This window comes from Populus nigra, chromosome 5, assembly GCF_951802175.1.
Source record: "Populus nigra chromosome 5, ddPopNigr1.1, whole genome shotgun sequence".
Lineage (NCBI taxonomy): Eukaryota > Viridiplantae > Streptophyta > Magnoliopsida > Malpighiales > Salicaceae > Populus > Populus nigra.
Window position 1 is genome coordinate 12,375,370 of NC_084856.1, and position 17,044 is coordinate 12,392,413.

The 17,044-nt window shown below is 31.8% G+C and overlaps 2 protein-coding genes across 3 annotated transcripts; both read left to right on the forward strand.

Moving 5' to 3' along the window:
• Nucleotides 1–6,281: 6,281 nt before the first annotated feature.
• On the forward strand, nucleotides 6,282–9,206 carry LOC133693742 (probable receptor-like protein kinase At5g24010). Of its 2 annotated transcripts, XM_062115030.1 has the most exons (2): nucleotides 6,282–8,370; nucleotides 8,464–9,206. In XM_062115030.1, the coding sequence occupies exons 1-2, from the start codon at nucleotides 6,420–6,422 to the stop codon at nucleotides 8,865–8,867; spliced, it is 2,355 nt and encodes a 784-aa protein (XP_061971014.1). In that variant the 5' UTR covers nucleotides 6,282–6,419; the 3' UTR covers nucleotides 8,868–9,206. The 2 variants fall into 2 exon arrangements, with proteins under 2 accessions (XP_061971014.1, XP_061971013.1); XM_062115029.1 differs by having other exon boundaries at nucleotides 6,282–9,206.
• A 3,077-nt stretch (nucleotides 9,207–12,283) lies between these two features.
• On the forward strand, nucleotides 12,284–15,187 carry LOC133693184 (probable receptor-like protein kinase At5g24010). Its single transcript, XM_062114345.1, has one exon. It carries the CDS (start codon nucleotides 12,416–12,418, stop codon nucleotides 14,846–14,848), a length of 2,433 nt encoding a protein of 810 aa, XP_061970329.1. The 5' UTR covers nucleotides 12,284–12,415; the 3' UTR covers nucleotides 14,849–15,187.
• Nucleotides 15,188–17,044: the final 1,857 nt, after the last annotated feature.

The following is a 17,044-nucleotide window of genomic DNA, read 5'->3' on the forward strand; positions in this document are numbered from 1 at the left end:
AGGAATTGAGTTTCATAATTTATTTTGATTTGTTTTATATAAGGTTATCTTAGTCTCATGACTCGAGTTGTGAGTTTGGTAGTTTAACTTGAGTTGACTTGGGTTATTTTTTTATTTATTTTTTATGAGGTTATCTCGGTCTTATAACTCAGGAAACGAGTTTGATAAATTAACTCCTTTTTTTTCTTTTTTTTTAATTATTAATTTTTCAATTTTATTTTTCAACACTAAGTTGATTAGGAATTGAGTTTCATAATTTGTTTTGATTTGCTTTACATTAGGTTATCATGGTTTCATGATCCATATCATGAATTTGGCAAGTTAATCCAAGTTGATCTTATATGTTTTCGTTTCAATAATTTTATAAAAAGGATGTTGTCTTGAATTTTTATGAGTCAAACTATGTTTTTACTGGAAGTCAGAGTTGCTTTTGGACCCATCAAGTAGATTAAGTCACATTGAGTCAATCTTCACACAGTTTATTTATTTTTCTATTAGAAAAACATTACAAATACCTAAATGTTTTTTATGTTAAAAAAATTTGATCTAACCCGTAATATAGTGTAGATCAACAATATAGTCTTTTATGAGTTCTTTTGAAAGACAAAACAATAAAGATACCTCCTATTTTCTCAACTACTAAGATAGATTGTACAAAACCTCCTTTCTCATTCATGAAAGTCATGTATTCTTATTAAAAAAAAGTAGTCTTTATAAACCTCATCTCGAAAGTAGTCCTTACAATTTTGAATCTATTAATATCTTTGTTTTTTTATTGTCAATTTCGAGTGTACTTGTTTACGTGGCCACACTGCACTTTTTTAAAAAAATTGAATTGTTTTTTGTTTTGTTTTATATTTATTTTTTTATGTTTTTAGATTATTTTAACATGCTAATGTCAAAAATAATTTTTTAAAAAAATATTATTTAATGTATTTTTAAATGAAAAGTACTTTAAAAAGCAACCACTATAGCAATGGCAAACACTACTTTCATATTGGTTGTTATTTTATATATATTAGGAATGAGGCATTTTTTTTCAAACTACATAAACTAATCAATTTATTATGATAATTTATAGGGACAAGTTTTAATCAAGTTTTCAAGTGCGCAAAAGTGAAGGCCGGAGTGGGAGATAAATTACTAGAACATTGAACATGGAATGATCATAAAAGTTTTGTGCTGTGTGCTAGGATATTTTTTAAAATTGTATTTTTTGTTGGAAATGTATATAAATAATATATTTTAATTTTTTTATATTTTTAATTTTAGTATATTAAATAATTGAAAAACTACAAAAAACATAGTTAAAAATTCACTCTCAGCCGGCATCAAGCCAGTAATTAGAAATTAGACTTCATGATTTATTTCAGTTTACTTTCTATGAGGTTATCTCAATCTCATAACTCATGTCGTGAGTTTGAGATGTTAACCCGATTAACTCGAGTTTTTTTAACATTTTTTATATTGATTTTTTTTAGCAATTCCATCGTTCAATATGATTAGAAATTAGACTTCATGATATGTTTGTTTTTACTTTTTATGAGGTTATTCTAGTTTTATGACTCGAGTCACCAGTTTTTTGGGTTAACCCTAGTAGAATCAAGTAGTTTTATTGTGTCTTATTTTTAGATTGATTTTTTTTCCATCTTCATCCTTTAATAATGGGTTTATTGGGAATTAAGTTTTATAATTTTTTCTATTTGATTTCTATAAAGTTATCCTAGTTTCATGACTCGGATTTTGAGTTTGTCAGGTTAACCTAAGTTGACTCAAGTCTTTGTTTTTTGTTTACTTTTGATAAGATTATCTCAGTCTTATGACTCGGGTCACGAATTTGATAAGTTAACTCATGTTGTTGTTTTTTCAATTTCATTCTTCAAAATTGGGTTTATTGGGTATTGAGTTTTATAATTTGTTTTGATTTGTTTTATATTGGGTTATCATGATCTCATGATCTAGGTCATGAATTTGGCAAGTTGACCCGCATGATTCAATATGTTGTCGTTTCAATATTTTCTTGAAAAAAAATATCTTGAATTTTTGTGAGTCAAACTATATTCTTACTAGTAGTTCAAGTTGTTTTTGGACTCATCAAGTAGATCAGGTCACATTGAGTCAATTTTCACACAATTTAATTTTATTTCTATTAGAAAAACATTAACAATACCTAAATGTTTCTTTTTTTGTTAAAAAAACTTGATCAAACCCACAACGTAGCGTATATCAATGATAACAATAAAGATACTTATTCTTTAGCAAAGTTAGACAGATTTGTTGATAGAATAGATGCCTCTTATTTTCTAGATCCGTTTGTTTGCAGGAAAGTAGTTTTCTTTAGGAAAGTGGTTTCCTTGGAAAGTGAATTCTGGGAAAGTAAATTATTTTTCGATGTTTGATAGTGTCATGGAAAGTAAGTTGGAAAACACTTTCCAGTGTTTGGTTATGTTATGGAAAATATCTTATTAATTTTTTATTTTTTATTTTTTTTCAAGTTTATTAAAATAATAAGAAACAAATCTTACAAATTAAAAAGTTGAATGAGAATAGAATTAAAAAAAAATCTAATTTCATAAATTATCTCAAATAAAATAAATAATAATCAAAATAATAGAGATCAAATCTAACAGATAAAAAAAATGAAAGATGATGAAATTAAAATAATAATAATTACAACTCATAAATTATTTTAAATAAAATAAGTAACAATCAAAAGAATGAGGATCAAATTTAATAGATAAAAAATTTCAATTTAAAAAATGATAAAACAAAAGTAAATAACAATCATAAAAATAAGGACCAAAGTTAATATAAAAATCAAATTAAATCAAATTTTAAGGGATGAATTTGAAAGAAAAAGGATTTAAACAAAATATATAGCAATAAAAAATTTGAGGACCAATTTGACATAATCAGCAAATAATATGATATTTTTAAATTTTTCACAACTTCTGAAAAGTGTTTTTCACCTAAAATAAAAGGAAAACACTTTTCTGAAAATCAAGTCAAATTTTCCTTTGATAAGAAAATGTTTTTCGTTGACCGGAAAGTGTTTTCCGTTGACCAACTTTTCTAATGACAAAAAAATAAAGGAAAGTTTGAAAAATAATTTCCCAAAAATCACTTTCCAGAAAATAAACTCACCCTTAACTACTAAGATAACTGGTATAAAACCTTCATTTTGAATAATAAAACTTACGTATTCTTATAAAAAAATAGTCTTCACAGTTTTGAATCTATTAATAACTTTATTTTTGTCAATTTCAAGTATGTTTGATTACGTGGCCATGCTATACTTTTATAAAAAATTAAATTTTTTTGTTTTGTTTTATATTAATATTTTTTATATATTTTTGGATTGTTTTAATATATTAATGTTAAAAATAATTAAAAAAATAAAAAAAGTAATATTTTAATATATTTATAAATAAAAAATATTTTAAAAAATAATCATTGCAAACATCTCCAACATATTCGTTGTTATATATATATTAGGAATGAGGCTTTGATTACGTGATAATTTCTTGTTCCTCCTTTGTAAGCGCTTGCAAGTGAAATGGAAAAGAACATGACATCCTTGCAAGAATGTGGCTTTTCTTCTCCTTCATTCAATTGGTTAATCTCTTTTCGTTGGCGATAAAAACTGCTGTTGTCAACACCTGTACAGAGACTAACAGATACAAGTCAACAAGTCTTCCTCTGAAATTTCAAACTTGCCCTTTTGTGACTTTTTCCAAATATAACTTGGCGTTTTAACGTGAGCAAGAAAGCAAGGCCTCTTGTTCGTCTGCACTTTTTGTGACTTTTTCAGTGATTCACCAGGTACTGTGAAATTTGATCTCAATATATCTACCACTTTCAGTCGTGTGATCGATCCTAATTCTGATGGGGTTAGTGAAATGGCATCTCCATTTTTCTATGATTTTGTGGTTCCTTGCGATGATTCCGGATATATGAGTTTTATTGGGAAAAGTTTTAATTAAGTCTTCAAGATATGTTCGCAAAAGAGAAGGCTGAAGTGGGGGATAGATTACTGTAACATTGAACAGAACTAATCAGGTTGTAGATGTAATTAAAACTTAAATTATATAAGATATGCAATTTACAATAAACAACCAATTATCTTTAAAAAAATACAATATTAAAAAAATACAATACCCTTTTCGGTATATTAATGTTCCCTCTTAAGCACCATTTCATCAACGAAATTATTGAAATTTAAGGATTCCAGCCTATATTCTAACGATAATCGCATCAATATCCATTTATTAGGTAGAGAATTAGACCGATTAGCATTTGATGTTCCATGTAGAATTCATAAACACCACTCATAGTTAGTCTACTCATTCAATGATATATATAATCAATATGCTCTTAAATTTTATAAACATAATTAAAGGCATAACTCAATAAATGATCAATATGTTGTTGTCTATCCACTACAACAAAATATTTCAAAAGCACATAAATACTATACTTAATATTTAATTAAGGCATGTATCATCAGTTATGTTAAAAAAATCACGTGGAAATTAAGGAATTTATTTTAACAATAAATAAATTAACACCATAATTAAACAATTTATATTAACAATAAATTAATATTAATTGTCTTATTATTATTATTATTATTATTATTATTATTATTATTATTATTTTAACTGCCAAAGGACAGTTACACATCTCTTAAAGATGTGTTCTTTCGAGGTCTTTTTTCAACTGTCAAATGGCAATTTCCATTACCAATTCAAGCGATTAATTGGTAGTTATTTTTTTTCTTCTTTTTTTTTGTTACATACCTATTATACAATTACCATATAGAAAGCCTTTTTTTAATTAATGATAAAAAAGATAAAATCATAATTCAATTACTTCATAAAATTTTGTAAATTCAAGACTCAATGAAAGAATTCTTTTAACATGAATTTACATCTAACATTTATATAATAACAAGTGTATTGAGTAAAAAAATATTAAAATCATGGCTCTAATACCAATATAGATGAGAAAGGAAAATTTACTTGTGAAAATTTGCTTTCGTATCCCCGAATCGATTACTTTAGTGCTATAGTGTCATTTCAATTACTAGAATTAAAGTGATATTCCACAATACAAATATCTTTATAAATCTTGTCAAAATAATGCAGAGAATCCACGATGAGAGAAGAGAAATAGAGAATGATTATTCAACAAATGAAAAACTTGCTTTTTCATATGAGTTATGTTCGTTTATATATAATTAGAGAAAACGGTTACTTCCTTTAATAACTCCTATAATAACTTGGATTATGCCCATCTATCATGGACGGATCATGCCTAACCCAATATATATATATTAGGAATGAGGCTTTTATTTTTCATTAACTAATCAACTGATTATGATAATTTATTGGGACAAGTTTCATTATATGTTTTAATTTGTTTTTTATGATGTTATTCTAATTGCATGACTCGAGTCATTTATTTTGTGAGTTAACCCTAGTAGAATGAGGTTGTTTTATTGTGTTCTATTTTTAAATTAAGTTTTTCCCATCTTCATTCTTTAATCAAGTTGTTTTTGAATTCATTAAATAGATCGTGTCATATTGAGTTATTCTTCATATAGTTTAATTTTTTTTAATTAGAAAAAAATTAACAATAAATGTTTCTTTTATCAGTACAAGTTTTAATTAAGTCTTCAAGATATGTTCGAAAAAGAAAAGGCTGAAGTGGGGGGATAGATTACTAGAACATTGAACAACAAACGTCCATGATTTTGTTGGATATGTACTAGATATTGGTGTCTTTTACTAAAACAATGTCCATGACATTGGTGTGCAAAGTATTTTTTATTATTAAAAAATATATTAAAATAATATTTTATATTTTTAATTTTAACATATTGATTAAAAAATATTAAAATAAAAATATTAATTTAATATTTTTATAAAATAAATATACTTTTAAAACATGTACAAACAAAATTAGAAAATGAGTCCCAAACCGTAAGAAGCAAGGAATGAGAACAGTCAACGAGAACGGTCAATTATTGTTTCTTCATGTATTTGTTAGTTTGTTTTTCAAAGATTCTATAACGACAGGGACAGATTAAATGATCAAGCATAGTTAGAAAGACACTCGCAAACTAAGAATGAGAACAGTCAATGAGATTCTATACTTTTTGGTTGTGATAATGCCTTTGTGCTTGCAAGTTGTTGTATTTGGCCAAAATCTAAGAATGTGACTTTTCTTCTCCTTCATCCAATTGGTTAATCTCTTTTCGTTGGCGATAAAAACTGCTCTCGACAGAGAGTGACAGATACAAGTCAACAAGTCTTCCTCTGAAATTTCAAACTTGCCAGTACTCCCTCATATCCTCCGCTCCTGACACCCTTTCCTCCATTCAAAGAAAAAGCATCAAATATCCTCATCCAATTTCTATGGAGTTCACTCTTCATCCTCTCTTTCTTCTTCAATTTCTTCTTCTTCTTCTTCTTCCTCTTCTTTCATCCTCAGTATCTTACAATCCTCCGGTTAAGTACTTCATGAACTGCGGATCAGGCACCAATTTCCAACTTGACAATTACCGGGCTTTTGTTGGTGATGAGAATTCTATCTCTTCCTTCTCTGTAGGAAAAAGCAAATCTATCCAAAATAAAAACCCTTTACCCGGCATATCACCCCTCTATCATACAGCTAGGATCTATACGAAAATATCCTCGTATATGCTTGATATCACTCAAACTGGTTCCTACCTTGTCCGCCTTCATTTCTTTCCATTCAGCTTCAAAGGGACTCATCTTGCTGATGCTTTGTTCGATGTGTCTGCTTCAAATTTTTCACTTTTATCAAATTTTAGAGTCCCGAACAGTACTACTGAGTTCCCAGTGATCAAGGAGTTCTTTCTCACGATTGATGCAGGAAATTTCAAAATCTACTTTAAACCAGCTGAAGAAACATCTTATGCTTTCGTGAATGCCATAGAAGCCTTTCTTCTCCCACCAAATTTCTTCATGGATAATTCAACAACTCCTCCTTTAAGGACCAAAGGTGGAGCTCTTAGGACACTTTATAGGATCAATGTTGGAGGTCCAGAAGTTAACGATACCCTGTGGAGGAATTGGGTACCAGATGATGATTATCTAACTTTTGGGGGTTCGGGTGCAAACCGTCCGTTTAGTGGTAAACTTCGTCAGGCCAGTCAAGGGTTGACTGTCCAAGAAATTGCCCCTGATTCTGTGTACACAACTTGCAAAGAAGCGAGTGTAGATAATAACGGGGCATCCAATTTTCCAAATATAACTTGGCGTTTTAACGTGAGCAAGAAAGCTAGGCATCTTGTTCGTCTGCACTTTTGTGACTTTATCAGTGATTCACCAGGTACTGTGAAATTTGATCTCTATATATCTACCAATTTCAGTCATGAGATATATCCTAATTCTAAAGGGGTTAGTGATATGGCATCTCCATTTTTCTACGATTTTGTGGTTCCTTCTGATGATTCCGGATATATGAGTTTTAGTATAGCCCCAAGAATTAATTCTACTAAGAAAGTTGCTTTTCTGAATGGACTGGAGATCATGGAGTTTGTGGGGAACAAGATAATTGCAGTGCCTGTTGGTGAACATGAGTCAAAAAACCATCTAGCTCTCATAATTGGTTCAGCTGGAGGTGTGGCTCTAGTCTTGGTTTTGATTTTATTATTCTCATTATGTTTGAGATTAAAGCGACCACAGCCCGTAAAAGCTGAGTTTCTTTATGGAAAAGGGAGGTCTCCAAGTTGGATAACTGAAAGAACTGAAAATGCCTCCTCCAACGTTACTAATTTAAACCTCAAACTGAAGATGTCTTTAGCTGAAATACTGGCTGCGACTCATAATTTCAATCCAAAGTTGTTGATTGGTGAGGGTGGGTTTGGCAAAGTTTATAAAGGAACTCTTGAGACTGGTATGAAGGTGGCTGTGAAACGAAGCGATTCAAGTCATGGCCAGGGTCTTCCAGAGTTCCGAACTGAGGTCATGGTCCTTTCAAAGATTCAACATCGGCATCTTGTTTCCTTGGTTGGCTACTGCGATGAAGGATCGGAGATGATATTGGTTTTTGAATTCTTGGAAAAGGGGACTTTGAGGGACCACTTATACAGCACGAAGGAGTGCTCAAAGAATCCATCTGCAAAAACTGAATTGAATTGGAAACAAAGGCTTGAAATCTGTATTGGCTCAGCAAAAGGTCTCCATTACCTCCATACTGGTCCAGATGGAGGAATCTTTCACCGTGATGTTAAGTCTACAAACATCTTACTTGATGAACATTACGTGGCCAAAGTAGCTGATTTCGGTCTTTCTCAACAAGGAATGCCTGATCCGGACCATATAAGCATGGGTTTTAAAGGTACTTTTGGTTATCTTGACCCTGAATATCTCAGAACTTTTCAGTTAACCAATAAATCAGATGTGTATTCTTTTGGTGTGGTTCTTCTTGAAGTGCTTTGTGCTCGACTCCCTGTTGTAGACTCACAGCAGAAGGAAGAAATAAACTTAGCTGAATGGGGGATGTTTTGGCAAAAGGAAGGGCAGCTTGAAAAGATTATCGATCCTCTACTGGCAGGTCACATCAACCCTAATTCGCTAAGAAAATTTGGTGAAATAGCTGAGAAGTGTTTGAAGCCACAAGGAGCAGACAGGCCTAATATGATTGATGTGTGCTGGGATTTAGAATACGCAATGCAGCTTCAACAGACTGCAGTGCATAGAGAGGCACATGAGGACACCACCACAACAGGTGTTTTATCAGATTCAGCACTCCCACTTATGCAGAACATGAGTTCTAATATGTTCCCAGTTGATGATTTCTCAGATACAACAGATACTGTAATGTATCCCAATTAAGAATTAACGATTCTAGATGATCCCCACGGGTCAGGAATGAGCTCTCAGTGCCTCTTATTATTATATCAAATTTCTCCAGCAACGAATGGACTTTGAAGTCATTTGAGTATATGCTCTAGTTAATTCATGTTGTCAGATGAGAAGTTCTAAATAACAGCAAGTACGTTCACAAGCTTTGTCCATTACACCAAATGCCTTAGTAACTCTCTGGGTTGGAAGTGCCTGTTCAACAAAGAGTGATTGAGGTGGATAGCTTGACAGATTTTAGATGCTAATGTTCATCCCTTGGATGCATATCTGTTAAATATAAATAATAATAAAGTTTGATTGGATGCTTAATGTACTCAAAATTCATGGTAGATTTGTTCAAATCATGGCTCAATTTTAGATATTAAATGTAAGGCCAAGCAAATCAAGATGACCTACTCAAAACTTGATGGGCCACCACTCTTATTCAAACAATGCATCCTAAGAATTACCTTTTCTTTTCAGGAACAAGTATCAGAAAGGATGCACAATTTTCAAGAAACCAGTTGACTCGGTTAACATGAACTTTAGAAATTTTAGTTGACCAGACTAACCTAATTTTCAAAAAATTGAGTTGATTCAATTGATACGATCTTTAAATTGGTCTAACTAACTAACTTACTACATGTAAACCACCATTTGAGCTTATGGTGTCTCTCAAATGGTTAAATTTGAATCTAATGTTTGCACACCCAGATAGAATTAGTCAACCCTTATTTCTTTACCTACCCTTTAAGTTGTTGATATTTAGCACTAAATGCTAATGAGACCCTTCTTACCATAGTTAGGTCTATAGAACAATATTAAAGCATATCAATACTAGAGTATGACCCATTTAACACCATATTGTTTTTATTATATAACCATCAACTAATAGGGTTAATTAACTCAAATAATTGCCTTTGAACTAGGTCAAATAGTGTTTCTCTATACATGCCCCATTCATCATGTAGATTAGTTTGTTTCATGGGTTTAAAAAGGCAAATGAAACACTAGGTAAAATTTAATTTTTTTATTCCTTGCATAAATAAATATTCTCATTCTCTGAGCACTTCTATTTATCATCTTCTTCAATATACTTTGTTACATACAAAACACAACCTTCAAAGTTATATCCATCATACAACCGAACAAACTTAAGAATCAAAAGGTCCCCTAAGACCTATATAGAACATGTTTTATAGGTGTCATGACCAATGCAATGTTTCTTCTTCAACTTCTTAACCTAGTTATTTTTTTTTTGTTAAAAATGCCTAAATCCAATGCAATTTTCCATAAACTTCATTATAATTAAGTTTATACAAATAGTAAAATCATCTAGTATATTGCAGGTAGTCTAATATTTTCTTGAATATGATAAACATTTCCTTGTTTGGTATAAACTAAACCTTTTTTATTTAAATTTTCTCAATATGCTGAAGCATTAGTATTTTGTAATGTAAATTGTAGCCCAACCAAATATGTTAGTCTACTCATTCAATGATACATATAATCAATATGCTCTTGAATTTTATGAACATAATTAAAGGTATAACTCAATAAATGATCAATATATTATTGTTTATCCACTACAGCAAAATATTTAAAAAGCATATAAATATTATACTTAATATTTAATTAAGGCATGAATCATTAAATATGTTAAAAAAATTCACACGGAAATTAAGGAATTTATTTTAATAATGAATAAATTAACACCACAATTAAACAATTTATATTAACAATAAATTAATATTAATTACCTTATTATTATTATTTTAACTGCCAAAGGGCAGTTACACATCTCTTAAAGATGTGTTCTTTCGGGGGGGTTTTTTCAACTGCCAAATGGCAGTTTCTATTATCAATTCACACGATTAATTGGTAATTGTTCTTTTTTTCTTTTTTTGTTACATAATAATTATACAACTACCATACAGAAAGCCTTTTCTAATTAATTATAGAAAAGATAAAATCATAACTCAGTTACTTCATAAAATTTTGTAAATTCAAGACTCAATGAAAGAATTCTTTTAACATGAATTTACATCTAACATTTATATAATAACAGATGTACTGAATAAAAAAAATATTAAAATCATGGTTGTGATACCAATATAGATTAGAAATGAAAATTTACTTGTGAAAATTCATTTTCGTATCCCCGAATCGATTACTTCAGTGCCATTTTAATTACTAGAATTAAAGTGATATTTTACAGTACGAACGTCTTTATAAATCTTGTTAAAATAATGTAGAGAATCCAAGATGAGAGAAGAAAAATAGAGAATGATTATTCAACAAATAAAAAACTTGCTTTTTCATATGAGTTATGTCCATTTATATATAATTAGAGAAAACGGTTAAAAGATGTTACTTCCTTTAATAACTCCTATAATAACTTGGATCATGCTCATATATCATGGACGGATCATGCCTATATATATATATATATATATATTAAGAATGAGGCTTTTATTTTTCATTAATTAATCAACTGATTATGATAATTTATTGGGACAAGTTTCATGATATGTTTTTATTTGTTTTTTATGATGTTATTCTAATTGCATGACTCGGGTCATCTATTTTGTGGGTTAACCCTACTAGAATGAGGTTGTTTTATCGTGTTTTATTTTTAAATTAAGTTTTTCCCATCTTCATTCTTTAATTAAGTTGTTTTGAATTTATTAAATAATCATGTTATATTGAGTTAATCTTCACACAATTTAATTCTTTTTAATTAGAAAAATATTAGCAATAAATGTTTTTTTTATCAGGACAAGTTTTAATTAAATCTTAAATATATGTTCGCAAAAGAAAATATGTTCGCAAAAGAAAAGGCTGGAGTGGGAGATAGATTACTAGAACATTGAATAACGAATGTCCATGATTTTGTTGGATATGTACTAGATATTGGTGTCTTTTACTATAACAATATCTATGACATTGGTGTGCAAAGTATTTTTTATTAGTAAAAAATATATCACAGTAATATTTTTAATTTTTAATTTTAACATATCAAGATAATTAAAACATATTAAAATAAAAATATTAATTTAATATTTTTATAAAATAAATATACTTTTAAAACATGTACAAACAAAATTAGAAAATGAGTCCCAAACCGTAAGAAGCAAGGAATGAGAACAGTCAACGAGAACGGTCAATTATTGTTTCTTCATTTATTTGTTAGTTTGTTTTCCAAAGATTCTATAACGACAGGGACAGATTAAATGATCAAGCATAGTTAGAAAGACACTCGCAAACTGGGTCAAGCAATGAATGAGAACAGTCATCGAGATTCTATACTTTTTGGTTGTGAAAGAATGTGACTTTTCTTCTCCTTCATTCAATTGGTTAATCTCTTTTCGTTGGCCATAAAAACTGCTCTTGTCAACTCCTGTACAGAGAGTGACAGATACAAGTCAACAAGTCTTCCTCTGAAATTTCAAACTTGCCAGTACTCCCTCATATCCTCCGCTCCTGACACCCTTTCCTCCATTCAAAGAAAAAGCATCAAATATCCTCATCCAATTTCTATGGAGTTCTCTCTTCATCCACTCTTTCTTCTTCTTCTTCTTTCTCTTCTTTCATCCTCAGTATCTTACAATCCTCCGGTTAAGTACTTCATGAACTGCGGATCAGGCACCGATGTCGATGATCTTGACGGTTACCCGCGGACTTTTGTTGGTGATGAGAATTCTAACTCTTCCTTCTCTGTAGGAAAAAGCAAATCTATCCAAAATGAAAACCCTTTACCCGGCATATCACCCCTATATCATACAGCCAGAATCTATACGAAATTAACCCCGTATATGCTTGATATCACTCAAAATGGTTCCTACCTTGTCCGCCTTCATTTCTTTCCATTCAGCTTCAAAGGGACTCATCTTGCTGATGCTTTGTTCGATGTGTCTGCTTCAAATTTTTCACTTTTAACAGATTTTAGAGTCCCGAACAGTACTACTGAGTTCCCAGTGATCAAGGAGTTCTTTCTCACGATTGCTGCAGGAAAATTCAAAATCTACTTTAAACCAGCTGAAGAAACATCTTATGCTTTCGTGAATGCCATAGAAGCCTTTCTTCTCCCACCAAATTTCTTCATGGATAATTCAACAACTCCTCCTTTACGGACCGAAGATGGACTTCTTAGGACACTTTATAGGATCAATGTTGGAGGTCCAGAAGTTAACGATACCCTGTGGAGGAATTGGGTGCCAGATGATGATTATCTAACTTTCGGGGGTTCGGGTGCAAACCGTATTTTTGGTGGTGAACTTCATGAGGCCAGTCAAGGGTTGATTGTCCAAGAAATCGCCCCTGATTCTGTGTACAAAACTTACAAAGAAGCGAGTGTAGATAATAAAGGGGCATCCAATTTTCCAAATATAACTTGGCGTTTTAACGTGAGCAAGAAAGCTAGGCATCTTGTTCGTCTGCACTTTTGTGACTTTTTCAGTGATTCACCAGGTACTGTGAAATTTGATCTCTATATATCTACCAATTTCAGTCATGAGATCGATCCTAATCCTAATGGGGTTAGTGAAATGGCATCTCCATTTTTCTACGATTTTGTGGTTCCTTCTGATGATTCCGGATATATGAGTTTTAGGATAGCCCCAGGAAATAATTCTATTAAGAAAGTTGCTTTTCTGAATGGACTGGAGATCATGGAGTTTGTGGGGAACACGACAATTGTAGTGCCTGTTGAACATGAGCCAAAAAAGCATCTAGCTCGCACAATTGGTTCAGCTGGAGGTGGGACTCTAGCCTTGGTTTTGATTTTATTATTCTCATTATGTTTGAGATTAAAGCGACCAAAGCCCGTAAAAGCTGAGTTTCTTTATGGAAAAGGGAGGTCTCCCAGTTGGATAACTGAAAGAATTGAAAATGCCTCCAACGTTACTAATTTAAACCTCAAACTGAAGATGTCTTTAGCTGAAATACTGGCTGCGACTCATAATTTCAATCCAAAGTTGTTGATTGGTGAGGGTGGGTTTGGCAAAGTTTATAAAGGAACTCTTGAGACTGGTATGAAGGTGGCTGTGAAACGAAGCGATTCAAGTCATGGCCAGGGTCTTCCAGAGTTCCGAACTGAGGTCATGGTCCTCTCAAAGATTCAACATCGGCATCTTGTTTCCTTGGTTGGCTACTGCGATGAAGGATGGGAGATGATATTGGTTTTTGAATTCATGGAAAAGGGGACTTTGAGGGACCACTTATACAGCACGAAGGAGTGCTTAAAGAATCCATCTGCAAAAACTGAATTGACTTGGAAACAAAGGCTTGAAATCTGTATTGGCTCAGCAAAAGGTCTCCATTACCTCCATACTGGTCCAGATGGAGGAATCTTTCACCGTGATGTTAAGTCTACAAACATCTTACTTGATGAACATTACGTGGCCAAAGTAGCTGATTTCGGTCTTTCTCAACAAGGAATGCCTGATCCGGACCATATAAGCATGGGTTTTAAAGGTACTTTTGGTTATCTTGACCCTGAATATTTCAGAACTTTTCAGTTAACCAATAAATCAGATGTGTACTCTTTTGGTGTGGTTCTTCTTGAAGTGCTTTGTGCTCGACCCCCTGTTGTAAACTCACAGCAGAGGGAAGAAATAAACCTAGTTGAATGGGGGATGTTTTGGCAAAAGAAAGGGCAGCTTGAAAGGATTATTGATCCTCTATTGGCAGGTCGCTTCAACCCTAATTCGCTGAGAAAATTTGGTGAAATAGTTGAGAAGTGTTTGAAGCCACAAGGAGCAGACAGGCCTAATATGATTGATGTGTGCTGGGATTTAGAATACGCAATGCAGCTTCAACAGACTGCAGTGCATAGAGAGGCACATGAGGACACCACCTCAACAGGTGTTTCATCAGATTCAGCACTCCCACTTATGCAGAACATGAGTTCTAATATGTTCCCAGTTGATGATTTCTCAGATACAACAGATACTGTAATGTATCCCAATTAAGAATTAACGATTCCAGATGATCCCCACGGGTCAGGAATGAGCTCTCAGTGCCTCCTATTATTATATCAAATTTCTCCAGCAACGAATGGACTTTGAAGTCATTTGAGTATATGCTCTAGTTAATTCATGTTGTCAGATGAGAAGTTCTAAATAACAGCAAGTACGTTCACAATCTTTGTCGATCACACCAAATGCCTTAGTAATTCTCTGGGTTGGAAGTGCCTGTTCAACAAAGAGTGATTGAGGTGGATAGCTTGACAGATTTTAGATGCTAATGTTCATCCCTTGGATGCATATCTGTAAAATATAAATAATAATAAAGTTTGATTGGATGCTTAATGTACTGAAATTCATGTAGATTTGTTCGAATCATGGGCTCAATTTTAGATATTAAATGTGAGGCCAAGCAAATCAAGATGACCTGCTCAAAACTTGATAGGCCACCACTCTTATTCAAACAATGCATCCTAAGAATTATTTTATTCTTTCAGGAACAAGAATCAGAAATGATGCATAATTTTCAAGAAATTCAGTTGACTCGGCTAATATGATTTTTAGAAATTTTAGTTGACTCGACTAAGCTAATCTCCAATAAGTCAAGTTGATCCAGCTGACACGATCTTTAAATTGGTCTAACTAACTAACTCACTACATGTAAACCACCATTTGAGCTCATGGTGTCTCTCAGATGGACAAATTTGAATCTAATATTTGTACACCCAGATAGAATTAGCCGACCCTTATTTCTTTACCTATCGTTTATGTTGTTGGTACTTAGCACTAAATGCTAATGGGACCCTTCTTATCGTAGTTAGGTCTATAGAACAATATTAAGGCATGTCAATACTAGAGTATGACACATTTAACACCATATTGTTTTTAATAAACAATGTAACCATCAACTAATAGGGTTAATTAACTCAAATAATTGCCTTTGAACTAGGTCAAATAGTGGTTTTCTATATATGCCCCATTCATCATGTAGATTGGTGTGTTTCATGGGTTTAAAAGGACACATGAAACACTAGGTAAAATTTAATTTTTTCATTCCTTGCATAAAAAAATATTCTCATTCTCTAAGCACTTGTATTTATCATCTTCTTCAATATACTTTGTTACATACAAAACACAACCTTCAAAGTTATATCCATCATGCAACCGAACAAACCTAAGAATCAAAAGGTCCCCAAAGCTCTATATAGAACATGTTTTATAGGTGTCAGCACCCGACATCGCGGCGGTCATAAAAATAATATTTCATGAAAAGAATGGATTTCTAGCATCCTATTCTTTGATGGTGAATGGTCTTGTTTAAAGAGTCGCCACCTAGTATTATGGTCATTAGGAACCCTAACTGGTCAACAGAGATTCTATGGTACGAGACTGGTTACGCAAAAGGGAAGATATTATCACTCCTTAAGCGTCCTTCCTAAGGCAGGCTGCATTGCTGACTTTGTCATAAATTGCTAATGTTTTGTTAGTTTATGCTATGGTGGTTTTGCGTGTAATATTCCTGACTCCGGCGTCAGTGAATATTTAACTATGGATATTTCCAACTCTGGCGTTGATAAATATTACGTAGCTATAAAAACAAAATATATTTAAATTATTTTTTTTATTCCTGACTCTGGCGTCAATGAATAAACAAATCAAATAAATTTATTTTTTACGCATCACACAAAAAAAAATTTTAATCAGTATTTTTTTTATTCCTGACTCTGGCGTCAGTGAATAAACAAATCAAATAAATTTATTTTTTTACACATACACATTTTTTATGTAACTAAATAAAAGTAAAATACAATAAAATAAAATAAAATAAATTTACATCAGTATCTTTATTCATGACTCTGGCATCAGTGAATAAACCAATAAATTTATTTTATTTTATTTTATTTTATTTTTATGTAATTAAAAAAAATACAATAAAATAAATTTGAATCAGTATTTTTAATCTGACTCTGGCGTCAATGAATAAAAACAATAAATTCATATTTATTTTTTTATTTATACTTACACACATCTTTGCTTTTTTTATTTTTTTATATTTTGGGCTGGGCCCGGGCCAGCCCATATGGGCTGGGCTAGACCCAGCCAGCCCGGTTACTGGCCCAAGCCAGTGGCCCGGTTGGGCAAAGCAACACGCGTGAGCTAATTCACGCGTGTTGCTCACTGTTCAAGTGAATTAAAATTCAC